The 17,907-nt window shown below is 43.4% G+C and overlaps 1 protein-coding gene across 2 annotated transcripts in view; it reads left to right on the top strand.

Moving 5' to 3' along the window:
- Positions 1-6,480: 6,480 nt before the first annotated feature.
- TRIM36 (tripartite motif containing 36) overlaps positions 6,481-17,907 on the top strand; it is a gene marked incomplete at its 3' end in the record, with an annotated part of 51,422 nt that continues 39,995 nt past the window's right edge. For both annotated transcript variants that reach the window (XM_084627852.1, XM_084627854.1), the window contains exon 1: positions 6,481-7,412. In XM_084627852.1, the coding sequence (XP_084483978.1) occupies positions 7,350-7,412 (63 nt within the window). In that variant the 5' untranslated portion in view covers positions 6,481-7,349. The remainder of the gene's footprint in view (positions 7,413-17,907) is intronic.

The raw sequence follows: 17,907 nt of genomic DNA, 5'->3' as shown, positions 1-17,907 counted from the left end.
AGTGCTGAAAATGGTTTGTACTTGTGCAGAGAGAGTTCTTGAATCTAGTCAATCTCCCCATATAGATAGGACTCACAGGCGATTTCCTACATGGGTAAGGCTTAAATGGCAGTTATGGTGGTAGTTTTTAAAGGGTAGATACTTCTTGCCTGGGAACAAAGTCTTTTCAGACAGCTGATAGAAACTTTCAGTCATTACCAACCTGGGCCAGGTTTGAACCAGCAACTTAGAAATGAAAGCCTCTCTAGCCCATTAACGATCCTTTGATTTAACCGGTTCCCTGATTCCCTTAACCAACCAGGCCTTTTGTTTTCATTGTATTGATATTTTGACTTATTTCCTGGGACTTTTTTCAATGTCATTCAATTGTGGAAATCAAGTTGAATAAATATTGCAGCTCAATTGAAAAATGTTCAAGGTAAGAAGTAGGTATTTTGTTGTAGAAAACAACTGGTAAGAGGAGATTGTAAACTATTGTCTTCAGTATTCTGAAGTGGAAACAGCTGTAAATTCCTTGGCTTTTCCCAGTGCTTATCATTAATAAATGGATCAAAGGTGCATTTTGTTGCCTGTGTCTGATTATCATACTGGACACAGCCACGACACGTTATAATCTTCCACAGCCCCGCATTTATTCAGTGCTTGCCTCAGGACGAAATTAGTATCCTAAAGCTTGATTTACCTGGAAAACCTTACGTCAACATAGCTACAGCCCTCAGGGATGTGGAAAATCCACACACCCCCTGAGCACTGTAGCGATACCAACCTAACCCCCAGTGTAGATGCAACTAGGCCAATGGAAGAATGCTTCTGTCAACCTAGCTACTGTCACTCAGGGAAGTGGGGTTCCTACAGTGATGGACATGCCTCTTCTGTTTAGGTCTACGCTAGGGGGCTATGCCGGCAGAGCTACAGTGCTGTAGCTATGCTGCTATAATCCCCATAGCATAGACATGGCAGGAGTCAGAATGATGGTTGTATTACCAGTCAGGTGTCCTTTTGAACAACTTGCTGTCCTGGGAGGAACTTACTCAGTTTTTAACTCCATGTAATGCTTAGGAAAAGGAACTATAACAGAAGGTGGAAGTTTGCCATGGAGACGGTTTTTACTACTACTTACTGAATTGCAGGGACAGGGAGTTGTGTGTGGAGGGAGGAGGTGCGTGGCAGCCACCCACCCTCCCCCGGTAGGTGACTCCAAGTTGACTCCGGGGGGCTTATCCTGGCTGGACCTCCTGAGCAGCAGCCTGGGGGGGCTTACGCAAGTGTTGGGCTGGGGAGGGCCCCTCCTCCCCCAGAGCTCACTGCTGCCAGTGGGGAGAGGGCTGGGGGAAGTCCTCCTCTCTGGCCCCCCACCCCAGCGCAGCCTGCCTGCTGCACCCCGAACTCCTCATCCCTGGCCCAGCCCCATGCCTCACACCCCCTCATACACCCCAACCCTCTGTCCCAGCCCAGTGCCCGCACCCAGAACCCAACCCCCCTCCCGCACCCAGCACCCCACACCCCCTCCTGCACCCTAACCCCCGTCCCAGCCCAGAGCCCACACCCAGCACCCAAACTCTGTCACAGAGCCTACACCCCTCCCGCACCCAAACTTCCTCCCAGAGTCTGCACCCCAAACCCCCTTCCGCACCCAAATTCCCTCCTGGAGCCTTAGGTGGGTGGGGGGCAGGACTTGGACCCATTTTGGGCACCACCAAAAATTATACAAACCTGCTGCCCCTGTTGAGTTGTAAAGAAGGTACTTGCTACTTAGTTAGATCAAAGAAACAAAATACCTAGCATCATGTTAAATTATGTATCAAATGCTTTTCAGCTGTATTGACTGATGACAGCTCTTTCCTCCCTTTCCCCCATGTTGTTCCTTCCTAAACCACAGTCACAAAACAAATACATCAGGTGCTGAAAGTTTCTGCCTATATTCAAATAACAAGCTATTTGCTTCATGAGTCATCTGATACACACTATCTGGTAACAGACATACCTGATATTTATCCACGTGGCCTGGTTCCTGAGAAAGAAAGGGTATATTGTTTCCGTGAGTAACCTGTAGAAAGCAGCTGGGATCATGTTACTACAGGATCAGAAAACACGGAAAATACAGCCTCTGAACAGATACATTCTAAAGGGTATCTGATAACAGTGCAGTGTTTGCACCGCAGAGGGGCTGGATGGGCTCGGTGGTATACAAGGGCCAAAGAGCTCCTTTTGGTGTGGAAGGGAGCAAAGGTGAGCGAATAGGCCCTTAAACCAGTCAAGAGAAGGAAGTGTTGGCTACTTATTATGCCCTCCTCCCTGTGATCTTGGGGGGTTGGAGGCGGGAGGGATATACGATTGGAGAGGAAGGAAATGTGGAGCCAACTGCTCTCTGCAGTGTGCTCCTCTCAAAAAAATATCAGATTTACTAGCATTAAATCGCCACTGGCTCCTGCTTACCTTAGTAGAGGGGGAGAAGATGGCAACATAATTGCTGGCTGACTACATGAATACTCCAAATGCTGTGGGCTTTGGGAGCTGATTCCCAAAAGCCCCTGGGGCTCTGCACCTTGCCTGTGCAGACATATTCCCTGAAGGAGATTCTGTTGGGTTTTCTGCAGCTTTGTAATAGCAAAGTTTTCCAATCACTCTTTCCCCTTCTATAAGGGCAAAATATAGGCCTATCTGTGGTATCATTGGGATATCTGGGTTGTGAGCAACCTCATTATTTCTATGCCTTGGGGCCAAGACAGTTGTAGCAATCCAAATCTTGATGGAAGGGGAGATTGACATTACATTACTCTTTGACAGGTTTCAGAGTAGCAGCCGTGTTAGTCTGTATTCGCAAAAAGAAAAGGAGGACTTGTGGCACCTTAGAGACTAACAAATGTATTTGAGCATAAGCTTTCGTGAGCTACAGCTCTCATGAAAGCTTATGCTCAAATACATTTGTTAGTCTCTACGGTGCCACAAGTCCTCCTTTTCTTTTTGCCATTACTCTTTGGTATCCCCTAGCAACTGATTGTTCACTCTCCTAACTATGGAATGGGTACAGGGATTGTTCATTGCCTTCAGGTGGGAGGAGTTATGCAGAGAATTAGATTGGAGCAGTGGGTGAAAATGCTACAGACTCTTCTCCGCTCTTGAACCTTGACTATCACCTTTTGACAAACAGAAAATGTGTAGCCAGGTTCCATATAACTGACAGCTGGGTTGTTGCTGAAATTCCTGGCTGTGTTGGCCCAACTATAATTACAATGCGGTGGGCTTGTGCACATTATATTATTGAGAAAATGAACATTTGGACATCAAATTATTTATCTTGGGCCACATCCTCAGCTGGTGTAAATCAACATAGCGCCATTGGAATCAAATTGGAGCTACAGCAATCTACATTAGCTGAGGATCTGGCCCCCATGTTTAATCACATATGAGACTGCTCCATCATTTATCATAGTAAAATAAACCGAGTGACGCGAAGTTTTATGGAGAGCTCCCCCACGTCTCTTTTTGGTGTGTCCTGGACCCTGTCTGGGTCTGTGGGTAAAGAGAAAAAAGAAGCCAAATTTCCAGACCTTCCAGACAGCCTACCCAGCTGCTGCACAAGAAGAAAGGAGTGACCAATCCAGCTCATTTCCCATTCCCCTCCAAATGAGAGGGAGAGAGAAAGGAACCATTGCTAATCTAACTCAAAAATCACCTTGAAGTTCTGAGAGACCAAGCTGATGGCATGTTGATGTATGCACAGATATTAATCAGTTAAATGTGCACTTGGTTTTTCCACAGTATGCATCCAATGAAGTGAGCTGTAGCTCACAAAAGCTTATGCTCAAATAAATTTGTTAGTCTCTAAGGTGCCACAAGTACTCCTTTTCTTTTTGTAAATACAGACTAACATGGCTGTTACTCTGAAACCTGTCACTTGGTTACAGTTACTGAGGCTGTGCAGCAATCTGAACACATTAGCAGCCAAGACAACACTAGGTTGCTGGGAAATAGCCCATGTAGCCACAGAGGATGCTTCTGAAAACATGGCACGCATGCACCTTACCTGTTTTAGACAGGAATGCTGTCTTTCCAGGTATCAGAGGGGTAGCCGTGTTAGTCTTATGCTCAAATAAATCTGTTAGTCTTTAAGGTGTCACCGGACTCCTCATTGTCTTTCCAGGACATTGCAATTACCTCTGGCTCTGATTCAGCAGAAAATATCCAAGGCTTTCTGACTTTTGCAGACCTCAGAACACAACAGCTGCTGGCTTCCAACACAGCTAAATTACCCAGGAGAAAAATCAGTCTTGGGATGAAGAATTGACCCCGCCCCCCAACTCTTGCAGGCCAGTACTGAGGAGTTCTAGAGTTCTGCTTATAGGAGAACAGCTCATAAATCTCCATTTCCCAAGCTCTGTGACTACCTATACTAGGATCAGTCCCCACCTCATCATTGGAGTGGCACAGACTGGAGGAATTCCTATAATACTAGAGCAGAAATAATTCCTCTACTTTGAGGGGACTAGCACTCTGAGCTTTCATGTGAGGAGAATATAGGGAGATCTTTCTGCCCCATCATAGTTCTGCTGCTGGTTAGAGTTCTGCCTCTAGCAGTGGGAGGGTGAAGTGGGGCTTCCCCCATCAGAGGTACTGCAGCTCCTGTGACAGTTTGAGTTATGGAAGGTCACCCTTCTGGCTTCCTGCTCCCTGGATCATGAGTTTTACAAGGTGGAGGAGATCTTTAAGGCCGTTTCAAGCCATGTATCTCCTTTCCTTTTATTTCTTTGCTAATGTACTGACATTCAGTCAGCCAGGGAAGAAAACCCCTATGTTCTGATATTCTCAGTGAGACACCCAATGCAATTCTAATGAGCCGGATTACCATATGTGAACATTTCAGCAGACCTTGCAGAATCCGTCTCAAGCAACTTCAAAACACCCCCTGCTCCCCAGGTGCCACAAATACAACATGGTGGGATCTCAGTTACAACAGGAGCTGCTTTTCCATCTCAGTAATGGACAGGAGTGCAGCATCCCGCTGGGCTTCCTCCACGGTGACAGAAATATGAAAATTGTGCAACCATCAGCTGAATTTTGGGACACAGCAGGGAGGATCATGGGAGTCTTACACCTCCACCCACAGTTCCTCCAGCCTCCTGGACCTATCCCATAAACTGGCATGAAAATTGCCCAAAATGACACGAGTCTGGGATCTGTGCCCAAATTGTAGTATGCTGCAATTAGTTCAGCAGAGCCCTGTGTGGGCCTATGGCTCAAATACAATAGTTTACACCAGTACAAGTGTGGTCATGCACACAGTTAGAATAAATTACATCCATATATGCTATACCAATTCAGTTTTGGGTATAATCAAGTCCTCCCCTGCCTCATTCCCTCCTTTCCCCCAAAGGCATAGATTTTGGAAAACAAGGTAGAATTGTGGGAGAGCTGCTGTTATTTTGTACCCCCACATACTGACCCACTTTAAACCTAGTGTCAAGTTACTCCCTTTGAAAAGAGGCATATAAACATCAGGAATATATACTATGTCTTCGTAAGTCACACCTGGATCCATTTTACAAACTAGGAAAGAACATCAGTAATTTCTCAGGCGAAGAAAGACAGGTGAGATTATAAACTGTCACTATCAGATATGTCACTATCAGATATTTTTTAAAAGTCACAAATATTTGTTCTTGGAGGCAAAAATGTTTTGCAAAACTTATCAATAGAAAAAATTATGTTAACTACTTTTTAACTTAACTGAAATATTTTTGTTTAGATTTAAACATTACAGAGTTTGCAGCTTCCACATTGCAACAGGGTCCTACAATGCAAAAGAACCAGAAAGAAAAGCTGATTGTCCTTCAGGAGTTGTCTACATGGGGAAATTGATCCTCCCAGAATAGTCCCCCATGTGCATACTCTATTCCAGACTAAAAATCACTTTATTCCCAAAGAATTAGTGGGCTTTATGAGTGCACTAACTAATCTGGAATAAAATTACTTTTATTATGGAATGAGTGTCCACATAGAAACACCCAAGGAGTTACTGTGGAATAGCTATTACAGAATAGTTTATTCCACAGTAATCATTCTTGTCAATTTCCTCTGTGTAAACAACCTATTAGGCCTTGATTCTGTAATCAGGTTGATGCAGGTGATCCCCTGTGCTTGTGTGTAGTTCACCAGGGAGCAAGGTTCATTCTGGTAGATCTAATTGCAGCAGTGGGGCCAAAGGGTTTTCAAAGCTGCCTCACACTTTAATATCTAAACACAGCTTAAGGTATGCTTTAGGCCCTGATCCTGCAAGAACTTATTCACATACTTAAATTTATGCACTCTGAGAAGTCCTGTGACTTTGGTGAGACTGCTTAGAGTGTGTAAAGTTAAACAGGTGCATGTCTTTGAAAGCTGAGGGCGTTAGTTTATTTTCCTTGTCCAAGGTGAATTAAATGCTAAAAGTAGAGAAACAGTATTAATGTAAAAAATAAATCCCCTTTAAAAACCCTCAGTTCTAATTACCCAATGTAATACAGGTAATTAATTGATTTTTAACCTGACAGTGCCATTTAAAAATAAACAGTTCAGGAATATCTTTGAAATCTTCAGTCTGCTCTTGCATGTAACTTCACTTGAGTTTATAAAATCCCATAGTCTATTACGTTTTTTAAAAATTAACCTCTCCCAGTTTTCCCAGCAATACTACACTTGATGTAAACGATGAATACAAACCTAGCTTCATTCATTATACAGGCCTAATAGGCTGATTTCCAGCGATGTCCTCGTATTTGCTGGACCTACTTTCCGGATGCCCTGGCCTGCTTCATTTGCTTTGCTGTGTATCGTTCCTTTCTTTTGTTTGTTAACCTAAACATAGGCTGATTGTTCTCGGGGACAAGGCTTGGAAGACGTTCGGAAAGTTCCAAACGAATCAAAAGGCTGCTTGAATAAACCAGATCTGAAGACGAGATTAGACACATTTATTCAAGTTACCCTCTGGAAATTGACGGGCTTGGAGTTTTGTTGTTCCCAGCTGATGAGAAATACCCCGTGGGGCGGAGGGAAAGGCGGGAGAGAAAACAGTCAGTCTCTGTAGGCGGAGCTTGCATGTCCCGAGATAGAGTTCATCTAATGACATTTTCACATCAGGCAGCCTCTCACGTTTTCCCCGTTAGCTCATCTTCTCCTGGACCGCAGCGCAAATAGAATCAATGAAGAGAGCGCAGCTCCCTCCTTTCTTTATTCCTTGATAGCGCGCAGGGCGGGTTCTCTCTTTGGCAAAACTCCGGCCAAGACCAGCGGCGAAGGTCAATGCTGTCGAAACCCGTTTGCCTTTAGGAGTTTGCGTCCTCGTTTTTATCTGTTTGCATGCATTACTAAGCATGTGTGAGTCAGATGCAGGGAGTGAGTTTGCCTACATAATGAAGTTGATAGAGAAAGGCAAGGTAAGGAAAATGGGCCTCGGCCACGACCCCTCGGAAGACTATCTTAGTTAATTCCCCTGCTGTGAGACCCTGGGAAGGCACAGCGTGTGGGGGAGGCGGCTGATTCCCCATTACAGCTCCACTGGGGATGGCGAATAGATTTGAAGGTGCAAAGTCCGGACCTGTCGGCAGGGCTGGGTTTAGACTCATCAGCCGTAGGTTTGCCTTCGCCCGCTGAGCATGCAAAGCACAAGGTGCGGGGTAGGATTATTTGCGTTCAAAACGCTTCACCGGCTGAGTTGCTGCAAAAGCCTGGATTAGATCAAACTCGAGCGAGTGATTTACTGGGGGGGGGGGGGTTCAGTGGAACGAACGAGCTGTCCGAGCACAACCAGATCGCGACTCAAGCGTGAAACTGAGGGGATGAAACGCAGTCCCTCGGGCAATGGGTCCGAGTTCTCCGCAAAGCCCGTGGACAATGTGAAACCCTCTTAATGGGCAGTCACAACAGGCAACAAGGCTTACGCTCACTAAGAGCTCACGCGATCGGGGTGCCTTTTTTTCTTCCCCACGCTTTCTGTGGGCGCTGCATGGTGGCGCCTTACTGGGGGGCGAGGGAGGAGAAAAGACCCCTCCAGGGCTGCCGTCCAAACTTGACTCCGGAATTGCTTACACCTATCGAGCAGCTCAGTGGCATGAGCCAGGCGGTTGCCGCGGACGATGAAATGCAGCCGTGCCATTGCTTTGTGCGGGTGAGCGCCTGGCGCCGCCCGGCCAGCTGCTGCCTGGGGCAGGGTCCGCCCCAGCCGCGCTTTCCGTCTGCTCCGCCGCTCCCGCTCCGAGCTCGGCCGCTCGCCCTTGGAATCCAGAACCGGGCTGAGAGCGCCGGGGTGTGAACAGGCCTGCGGCCGCTGCGAGCAAACTCCGCGAACGAGGGCTTCCCCGCCCGCTCAGCAGCTCTCCCTAGCGGGAGGGTGGGCGCTAGTGCCCCCGGGCTGAGCCAGGTGAGGGGGGATCCCCGGGCTGACTTTCTTTTGGAACCGAGGCCGCGCTGTTGAAACTGCGGTTGATCCGCCCCGACTCCCCCAGGACTGGGAGGTCTGCGAGCCACGCGTCGGGAGCAGGGGGAGGAGCTAGTCCCCGGGAGCTAAATGGGAATTACAGTAGCTGTCACAGTGGCAGAGAGATGCCGGCCAGCCCACCGCCTTGAGGGCGCAGGAGGCAGGAGGACACTTGATTTCACAGGAGATCAGTGTCACGCATTCCGGATCTTTCAAACCCCAGCAAGCTCAAAAGGCTGATCTATGCTGTCGCCTCATTACTGATTTATTCTACTGATGATGCAGTAGGACTGAAAAGATGTACATACATCCTTAACTTTTGAAACATGTGACTAGTCCCATTGAACTCAATGGCCATGTCTACACTAGGGGGAAAGGTCTGTTTTTAATGTTCTAATTCTAGTGTGGACCAGGCAAGCTGTCCTTTTAATAGGCTGGCTGGGTGTGGGTAAACCCTCGGCTCTGCACTAGTGTGCACCTCACCTAGCTAATGTGTGAAAACTGCAACTTGCCTTGTCTATGCTAAGCGTTTAGCGTGCCTTAAAAACACACTTTCCCCCTCATGTAGACATGGCCTGTGAGGGCACTCACATGCTTACAGTTAAACGTGGATAAGCCTTTTCAAGATTGGGGCCTAGGTCATTAGTAACACACTAAATTATTTGGTCTCTGAGATCTGATTGACCCAGCTACATGCTCAGGGGTGTGAAAAATCCACACTGCTGGGCAGATTGTTAAACCAACCTAAATCCCCATGTAAACAGCAACAGGTTGAATTCTTCCATTGACCTAGCTTCTGCCTCTCAGGGAAGTGGAATACTTGTGCCAATGGCACAGCCCCTCCCCTGGGCATAGGAAGTGTCTGCCCTGAAGCACTAGAGTGGCAGAGCTGCAATGTTTTAAGTGTACACAGAGCCTTAGGCTTTTATATGGACTAGTCAAAATTCTGACATTAGCTTGCTGCTGCATCGTTCCCTTACTGCAGTGTGTGCAGTGTGTAATCCTTGACAGAATAAAAAATGAATGTGGAATTGTCAGGGATGTTCTCATTTCAACCCCTTGGGGGAAGGGGCACTAAAATTGGTGAATTCTTCTCTGAAGCAAAAGGTTGTTAAAGATCTCTGGAAGAAAAGTCTGTGTAATGATTATAGCGGGGGGCAGGGGGCTGGGAGTTGGACTTCTTGAATTCTATCTGCCTGTGCCAAATTGTGGCTGTGTGTGAGATAATGTAGATGCTGACAGTGGCAATGCTTTTTTTAAATGGGGATTTTTTTTTTTTTTTAAGGCCACAATTGGTGTGGTAATGCTGTAGTGGAAAGATAGCCATGCAGCAGGAAATGATTCAGGACTTGCAGATATGGCTTGGGGGAAATGGCAGTGTCTGCATCTTCTAAAATTTTACGAAACAAAAATACAAACCCCTCCTTGTATGTGATTGACTGAGCGATCCTTGCATTATCATCACGTCTGACTTGCTTTCAGATTTTGCTATGCCATATTTTGTGATAGTTTATCTAAAGTACTGGGTGCGTTTCAATCTCTGGAGGGGATGATTTTGGGCACTCTTCCTCTTTCTATTCTTAAGGAGTGATCGACTCTTTGTACATACTCAAGTGGTTTTGTTTCAGTTATCTTCATGGCATTATTTTTTTTTCTCCACTTCTCTTTATAAGCAACTGTAATTTGAAAATGATAGCTGTAATTATAAATGTTTGGGGTGAGGGAAATTTCCTTGCCTCTGGTACAGTTTTCTGTTTCTCTGGCCAGTACTATAAGCCCAGCTAAGGGGGATTTGTGCCTGGTGCTCTATGGCTCAAAAAGATAATTCTGAAGACAAATGTTTGCCTGTCATGGATCAGATTGCTCTAAATGATGTGCATAATAATTGTTTCCAAGGGAAGGAATCACCTCCTACCCTTGAACTGTCCTGTAAGCAGTGGTTTCCCCAGGAATTGAAATTGGGGGTGGGAGGGGCGTCAGCGCTGATGAGGGGTGAGACTGAGGGTGAAGGTGGGCTGTATGGCACCATAGTAAACACTGAAAAATGTTTCATGACCATTTTATTAGATTTAACTCCTGTTTTAAAATCATCACACAAATTAAAGTTGGCTACTCAAGCCTTCTATGAAGCACTACATCTACATCCTTCTTGGTTTCTTGTTGTATTTTTGCACAACTCTTTTAATGAACTTCTTGAATGCAATGGGTTCATCTTCAGTGGCTTCTTGTGTGTCCGGTACTTCCATTCCTTCAATTGATATGCTCATTAGTTCACTCACATGATCAGGCAGAAGGTGACTTCTTACACACAATTCTATTCAATGATGAAAAAGAATGCTCAACTGTAGCTGTTGTGACTGGGAGTAGCAACAGATGAATTCCTACTTCTTTCATCCCAGGAAACATAGCACAAAGATCAGGTCAAGCCACTAGTAATGATGATAAAGAAGAAGTTGAAGTCAAATCTTCATTCATTCGTCGTATGATATTCCACTCTGTGTTCAAATTCTCTAGTCTGTCCTGAGCACATGGCAGCCCCATTGCTGGTAGTGCCTCACTCCACTCAACTGTCGGCGTTTTATAGGACGGGTATTTGTAAAAGCTACGTAGAGGTGGAGTAGGATCTAGAAGTCGCTGTTGCAGATTTTTAAGAATCAAGTCTGTGTACTTCTTCAGTTGTCTTAACAAACACTTCTTGTCCTTTTCACTTAAGGATTCAATATAAATGCCTTCATTAGTCAACTTCTGGACTTAAGTCTTTGCTTCTTCCAGTACTTTTTCAACGGATAGCTCTCTGACCTAAATGTCACTTCTATTGCTGGACAAAGATCTACTACTGTTTTAGCAGATGCCCGGATGGCATTGTTTAATGACCCAAGTGGTTTCAAGAGTAGACTTACGAGAGTGAGAATGGCAATAGTCTTCTCTGAATGTAGTAGCAAAAGTAATCCACCAGCCTCAATACTTAGATCCATCCCATCTTGGTAGATACTTTCCAAAGCCAGTAATAACAGCTGAGGTAATTTTAAGACCACAGCCAAGAATCGCTCATAAGAAAGCCAGAGGTTTTTCCAGCTTGGACTAATACGAACTTCAGTCCCAGTGTATCTTCTATATTTTCCAAGATAGTCAGTCTTTTTGGACTCTTGCTGAAAAAAAGAATATAATGAAGACATTAAATTTATAGCTTTTTAAATGTCTTTTGAAGATTCTGCAGCTCATACTAGTGCTAATTGGAGTAGATGGCCTCTGCAGCGTGATTAGGAGAGACTAGGGTTACACTTTTCTCTGAGCAAAGCTTGTACTCCACCATGTCTTCCAGAGAAGTTTGCAGCTCCATCAAATGCACAAGCAGCCAACTATTTGGGGTCCAACTGACAAACATTTAACTCTTCTAAGATGTGGGTTGTCACAGATGCAGCCAATGTGTCTTCTATAACTTGAACATCTAGAAATGCATCTACTGTCCTACCACTGACATCAAGATAATGTACACAATGATGCCTATTTGCATCGGTGCATTCAAGTCATCAGCCATATATGCAGATTTTTTTGAATGTGGTGAGAGAGTTCTTCACTTTTTCAACTGTTGAGTTTTTCCACTGTTTCACCGCATGCTTCTAGCCAGTCAGTTGAGTTTCTTGCAGAAAGATAGTGAGCATTTGCTGGTCTTGTTCGGAACCAGTGTTCAACTACAGGATGAACAAGTGACAATGCACTTAACATTGGCCTCCAGTTTGCAGTGTGTGGTATCTCTTGCTTAACTAGAAAGTATGATGCCACAGCCATGTCTGTTCGCGTGAACTGTGTTGTGTTTCCAACATTCTTAACAGCATCATTAAGTACTTCTAAAATGGCCTTTGAAAGTGGGCTTATAAGACTTTCTGCATGTTGATGCACTCCAGAGGCCTGGTGTTTTGCTGCCTTTTCATGTAGCTTGTCAGCATTGGCTTTGCTGATCGGTCTGACAAACCAAGCTCCTCCACTTTTACCAGTTATAGCATTGGGAAGCTTTCCTTCTTCGTAAGCTTTTTTGCAAGAGGTGCACCAGGAGCCATCTTTTGTAACTTCAATGAATGGGAACACTTTGACCGACAAACATCGGGAACTGCCTTTAGGTTTTGGAGTCACTGTTTCTTCAGTAGGTAGATGTATTTGTGCTTCGGGCTGGTCGGATGTAGATACGCCACTTGAACCTTCAGATGACATGTTGCTATATTCTTGGTTCATGATGTGTTCTTCACCTTGGTTAGTTTATGAGGCCTTTGAGTGGAACAATTGTTGTATTGTTTTTTGTCTTTTCATTTTCACTTTGACCTGCAACATTTTAAAGAGATATGAATAAATTAAATGTTTTGTTAGGATAATGAAAATTTAACATAAGGATAATATAAAATACACCAAAACACATAACAGGTCTAGATTTCTAAAAAAATATACATTTAAAAAAATGTATTTAATTTAAATTGACTTTTGAAAAGTAAGCCATCATGGGATAAGAAGTAAGTCCTCTCATGGATCAGTAACTGGTTAAAAGATGGGAAACAAAGGGTAGGAATAAATTATCAGTTTTCAGAATAGAGAGAGATAAATAGTGGTATCCCTGAGGGGTCGATACTGGGACCATTACTGTTCAACATATTCATAAATGATCTAGAAAAAGGGGTAAAGAGTGAGGTGGCAAAATTTGCAGATTATACAATACTATTCAAGATAGTTAAGTCCAAAGCAGACTGTGAAGGGCTACAAAAGGATGTCCCAAAACTGGGTGACTGGGCAACAAAATGGCCGATGAAATTCAATGTTAAATTCAATGATAAATGCAAAGTTATGCACATTGGAAAACAGAATCTCAACTATACATACAAAATGATGAGTCTTAATTAACTGTTAACACTCAAGAAAGAGATGTTGGAGTCATTGTGGATGGTTCTCTGACAATATCCACTCAATGTGCAGTGGCAATCAACCAAGCAAACAGAATGTTGGGAATCATTAAGAAAGGGTTAGATAATAAGACAGAAAATATCAGAGCCTCTATATAAATCCATGGTACATGCACACCTTGAATACTGTATGCAGATCTGGTGATCCTATCACAAAAAATATATATATATTAATTGAAAAAGGTACAGAGATGGGCAACTAAAATGATTGGGGTATGAAACAGGAGGAGAGATTAAAATGACAGGGAATTTTCAACTTAGAAAAGAGACGACTAAGGGGGGATATGATAGAGGTCTATAAAATCTTGACTGGTGTGAAGAAAGTGAATAAGGAAATGTTATTTAATCCTTCACATAACACAAGAACTAGCAGTCACCCAATGAAATTAATAGGCAGCAGGCTTTAAAAAAACAAAAGGAAGTACTTCACACAACATAAAGTCAACCCGTAGAACTCTTTGCCAGGGGATGTTATAAAGACCAAAACTACAACAGGATTAAAAAAAATAACTAGATAAATATCTGGAAAATAGGTCCATCAGTGGCTATGAGCCAGGATGGGGAGGGATGCAACACCATGCTCTGAGTGTCCCTAGCCTGTTTGCCAGAAGCTGGGAATGGGCAACAGGGGATGGATCACTTGATGATTACCTGTTCTGTTCATTCCCTCTGAAGCACCTGGCCTTGACCACTGTTAGAAGACAGAATACTGAGCTATATGGACCATTGGTCTGACCCAGTATGACCATTCTTATGTAAAAATTAATTATAATAATAAAAAAAACGTTTAGTTCAGAAATTCTCCAACATAATGACATCTCGAGATAGCAACAATGTGAGATAACAACCTTGGCAAATAATGCATTTTAAAAACCTTGGCCTACTAGGAAACCTATTTATATAAAGTTTCCATTCCCAGTCACAAATCTAGCATTCTGGAGCAAAGTCACTAAAATTTAGTCCAACAAACAAATATTTATTTAACATGCCCCTCACTTTTCCCTCCACCACACCCCACTCACCGGTGTTGTCTTTGGTCAGTGGAGACTCAGAATTCAGAGGTGCTTTCATGTGAGTACACCTCCCAGGTTGGGGGCAAGAAGGCACCTTGCTCGTTCCTCCAGCTGCTCACTGTTCGTTCTGGCCACTGTTGTTCGTTGTGGCACTGTTCACTCCATTGCTCTGTTGCCAATGGTCCTGCGCAGTCACCTTCTGCTGCCACTTGCCACTGTGACCTCTGCAAGTTGGTCTCTTGAGGTTCCACCCAGCTCTCAGTGATTTCAGCTGAGCTCTCAGTGGGGGAACCTCACTGCCAGTGCAGTCTGGGTCATCTCTTCCACAGAAACACTGTCCCACAGCAGGTCTAAGCACTTAGATCTGATTATCAGTGATTTCAGCTGTAGTGGTCACTTAACAAAACAAAAGATTATCTATGGAGCCTAATCAGCTCTGTCTTTAAACAGTGGAGAGGGGCAGGTCAAATAGTACTTGTGACTCAGGTAGACCATCAAGCAAAACACCTGTCCCCACCCTCTCTTGATGCCCTCAATCAACACAGGCTAAGTACAGTTCTTCTGCCCTTTACTCATACAATAAGAATAACAAAATTTCATTACCTCCCTGCATTCAAGTGATTTGTAACCCAAGCCCAGACAAAATCTATCACTTTGGCAACACAGCTCTGTTTGCTGGATACCTAGGTAAATTAGGTGTGAATGTAAATACAATCTGGTCCTGAAGCCTTTTCCCCCCAGCTCATCACTAGCTGTCAGGGAGAGCTCATTTAGACTTTGCTTACAAATCATAATTTGAAATTATTAGGTTGGCCAACATCACTGAAATGAATGCATTGACATTGTCATAAAAAACAACAGCTGTATAAGGAAGCTAGTCTATGTTCATACTTTTCAAATCTAATACACTTTTTCATATACACTTTTTCATATACATATATTTTATCAGACACTGTATATGCTTTTAAAATGTGTATTAATGCTTCAATTTCAATTCAAATTTCCAATCAGTCATTAAATTGGCATGTAAGTAGTTCACAAAACTGGGGTGAGGGGGGGCGGGGAGTGGGGAAATCACTGCCTGTAAGGATTTCATTTCTATCCCCTCCTCCACAAATTATTGTTCTGTGCTGGTAACTGGTGCCAAATTGTCCCATTACATCTATGCAACATGTACTTCAGTGGGTAGCATAGGGTTGAGTGTCAACATAGAATTTGATGGCTAATTTCACAAAAAGTCATTCTGCATTCCTTATACACCCCAACTCCCACTTGACTTACATGGGGAGTTGGGATTCATGAAGAATGTAAGATTGGTACCTTTTCCTGCATCCTCTGACCTCTTGATTTACAGGCTTTTCTATGGTAATCATCACAATCTCTGGGTACCTCACGATATGTCTGTAAGGTTGGGAGGCTAAGCAGTCTCCTCATTTTACAGCAGAACTGTGGCAGAGGGGAAATGGTTGATCTTCCTCCAGATCTCTTGAGTCCCGGCTCAATGTCTTAACCACAACACCATCCTTCCTCGCTGTCACCTGTCTCATCTTCAGTAAACGTAATATGCTAATGATATATCAAATCTCCTTTTTGTTACTGTCCATTATATGAAATACCACTTAGCAACAGCGGTATGTGAAAATATTTAATAAAAACAAATCTCCTCCTCTGCCCATTCACAAAATTGTCTCCCATTTTATAGATCAGGTTTTTTGTTCTTATTTGGAACGGCTCTTGGAGTTCACATGGTGCTGGTTCTCTCACGGCAGCGACGTAAATGTTTAACACTGAGTAATGTAAAAAATATATTTGTGTAATGGCATAACTAACATCTGTGCAGCTCTGGAAATAGTGTTTAGCGCTGACCCTGTTCCAGTTAATGTTTTCTTGCCTGGTTCTATAAGAGGAGACTGTAAATCAATGAAAAATGTGATATTTTAGCTTATCCATGACTATTTTTAACTGTAGATTTTTGTTGTTAATATAAGGGGCACAACATATATAACACTTTTTGGTCAATTCCCCAAGTTCTTTTCTTCACTCCTTTTACTCCACTTTTTTTCTTTCTTATATCTGGCTCTCCAGAGAGCCTGTGATTCATAACAAGCAGCTTTAAAAATATTGGTTCTAGATAAAACACTGTACAATAAAGAATACTTTAAAAAAACAACCAAAAACCTTATTAGAACATGATCACTTTTAAACAGTATTTTAAAAGGCATTTGGACATCAGGAAACTCATAATTCAGGCTCTTCAAATAACCTAAACTCTGCCTCTGTAGTCCTGTCTATGATCCATTCCTGAATAGTGTCTGTATGTACATTGATAACTATTTTATGGTGCAGTTCCTGCTTAATTTTAAGAGAAGATATAGTTATGGCTCTGTACAGTGGTACAAAAATTGAGCTGTGTGAGGAATTGACAAGAGGACGTATAATAGGGTTTATTAGCAGCCATATAGCCCAAGCTTCAGGCGGAGTCACAACTTCAAAGCGCTCTCTTAAACAGCTATTTTTAGAGTGTAGTCCAGCCCTGCTAGCCCAAGTTTGTTGACTCAGTCTGGGAGGCTTGCTCCAAAATCCTGTGTAAACATATTGACTTACTTGAATTCAACAGGAGTTACTGTTTGTGTGTGTGTGTGTGTGTGTATATATGTATTATCAGACTTCAGAAGTTTCTTGCTATCAGTGGGTGAGTGTTTGAGTTGGTGGCCTGTATGTGATGAGGGTTGGTGCTTTATTTTAGAAGAAGTTATATTATTTTTAAACAGCACCCGAAGGTGCATTAGTCACTTCCCAGATGGATTTTTGTCCTGTTCTGAAGAGTTTACAGGAGCTAAGGACATGATGTGACAAGGGAAGACAAAACAAGGATGAGGTAGTGGGAATAGAAAAGCACTGATAATCCAATCAGTGGGTATCTGTTGTTTGGTGATTTATGCAGGTTTTATGTCTGGTTTTATGAGGTCAGGATTAAAGTTGCTTGTTAAACCTTAGTTATGAATTTCCCAGACTTCAAAATGCTTTTAAAATAACTACAATGATATAAGTGTCATTACTTCTTGGGAGATCGAATTCTGCCTTAATGAAGTGTATTTTGGTTTGGATGTTTTCTTAAAATTAAAAGTGGCTGCGTTTTCACAATATCTCTTACATTTGTTTGGCAAGTGAGCACATCAAGCTCCAGGTGATGTGTAGAGAAGCAGCAGCCACAGCAGATCTGAAGCTCTTGTCCATCGGACCTGTTGTATTCTACTGCTCCCTGGATCACTTGGCACAGCAAAGCGGGGCAGCTGCTGCTGTTCCCTGGGTTGCCCTTGATGTGAAGCAGGATGCTACAGGTTTGGAGCAGAAAAGATGTGCTGAACTTCTCTTTACTCTTCAGAGTAGTAGAACCATAGGAGCCAGTGATTAATTTGTAATGAAAGAGATGCCTGGGCTCAAACAATTAAGTGCTGGGGTTCAAGCAATTTTTTTACATTCATAACGGATGCAG

This window comes from Lepidochelys olivacea (genome assembly GCF_965140295.1).
Source record: "Lepidochelys olivacea isolate rLepOli2 genome assembly, chromosome: 5".
Lineage (NCBI taxonomy): Eukaryota > Metazoa > Chordata > Testudines > Cheloniidae > Lepidochelys > Lepidochelys olivacea.
This window is presented reverse-complemented; position numbering and strand designations above follow the sequence as displayed.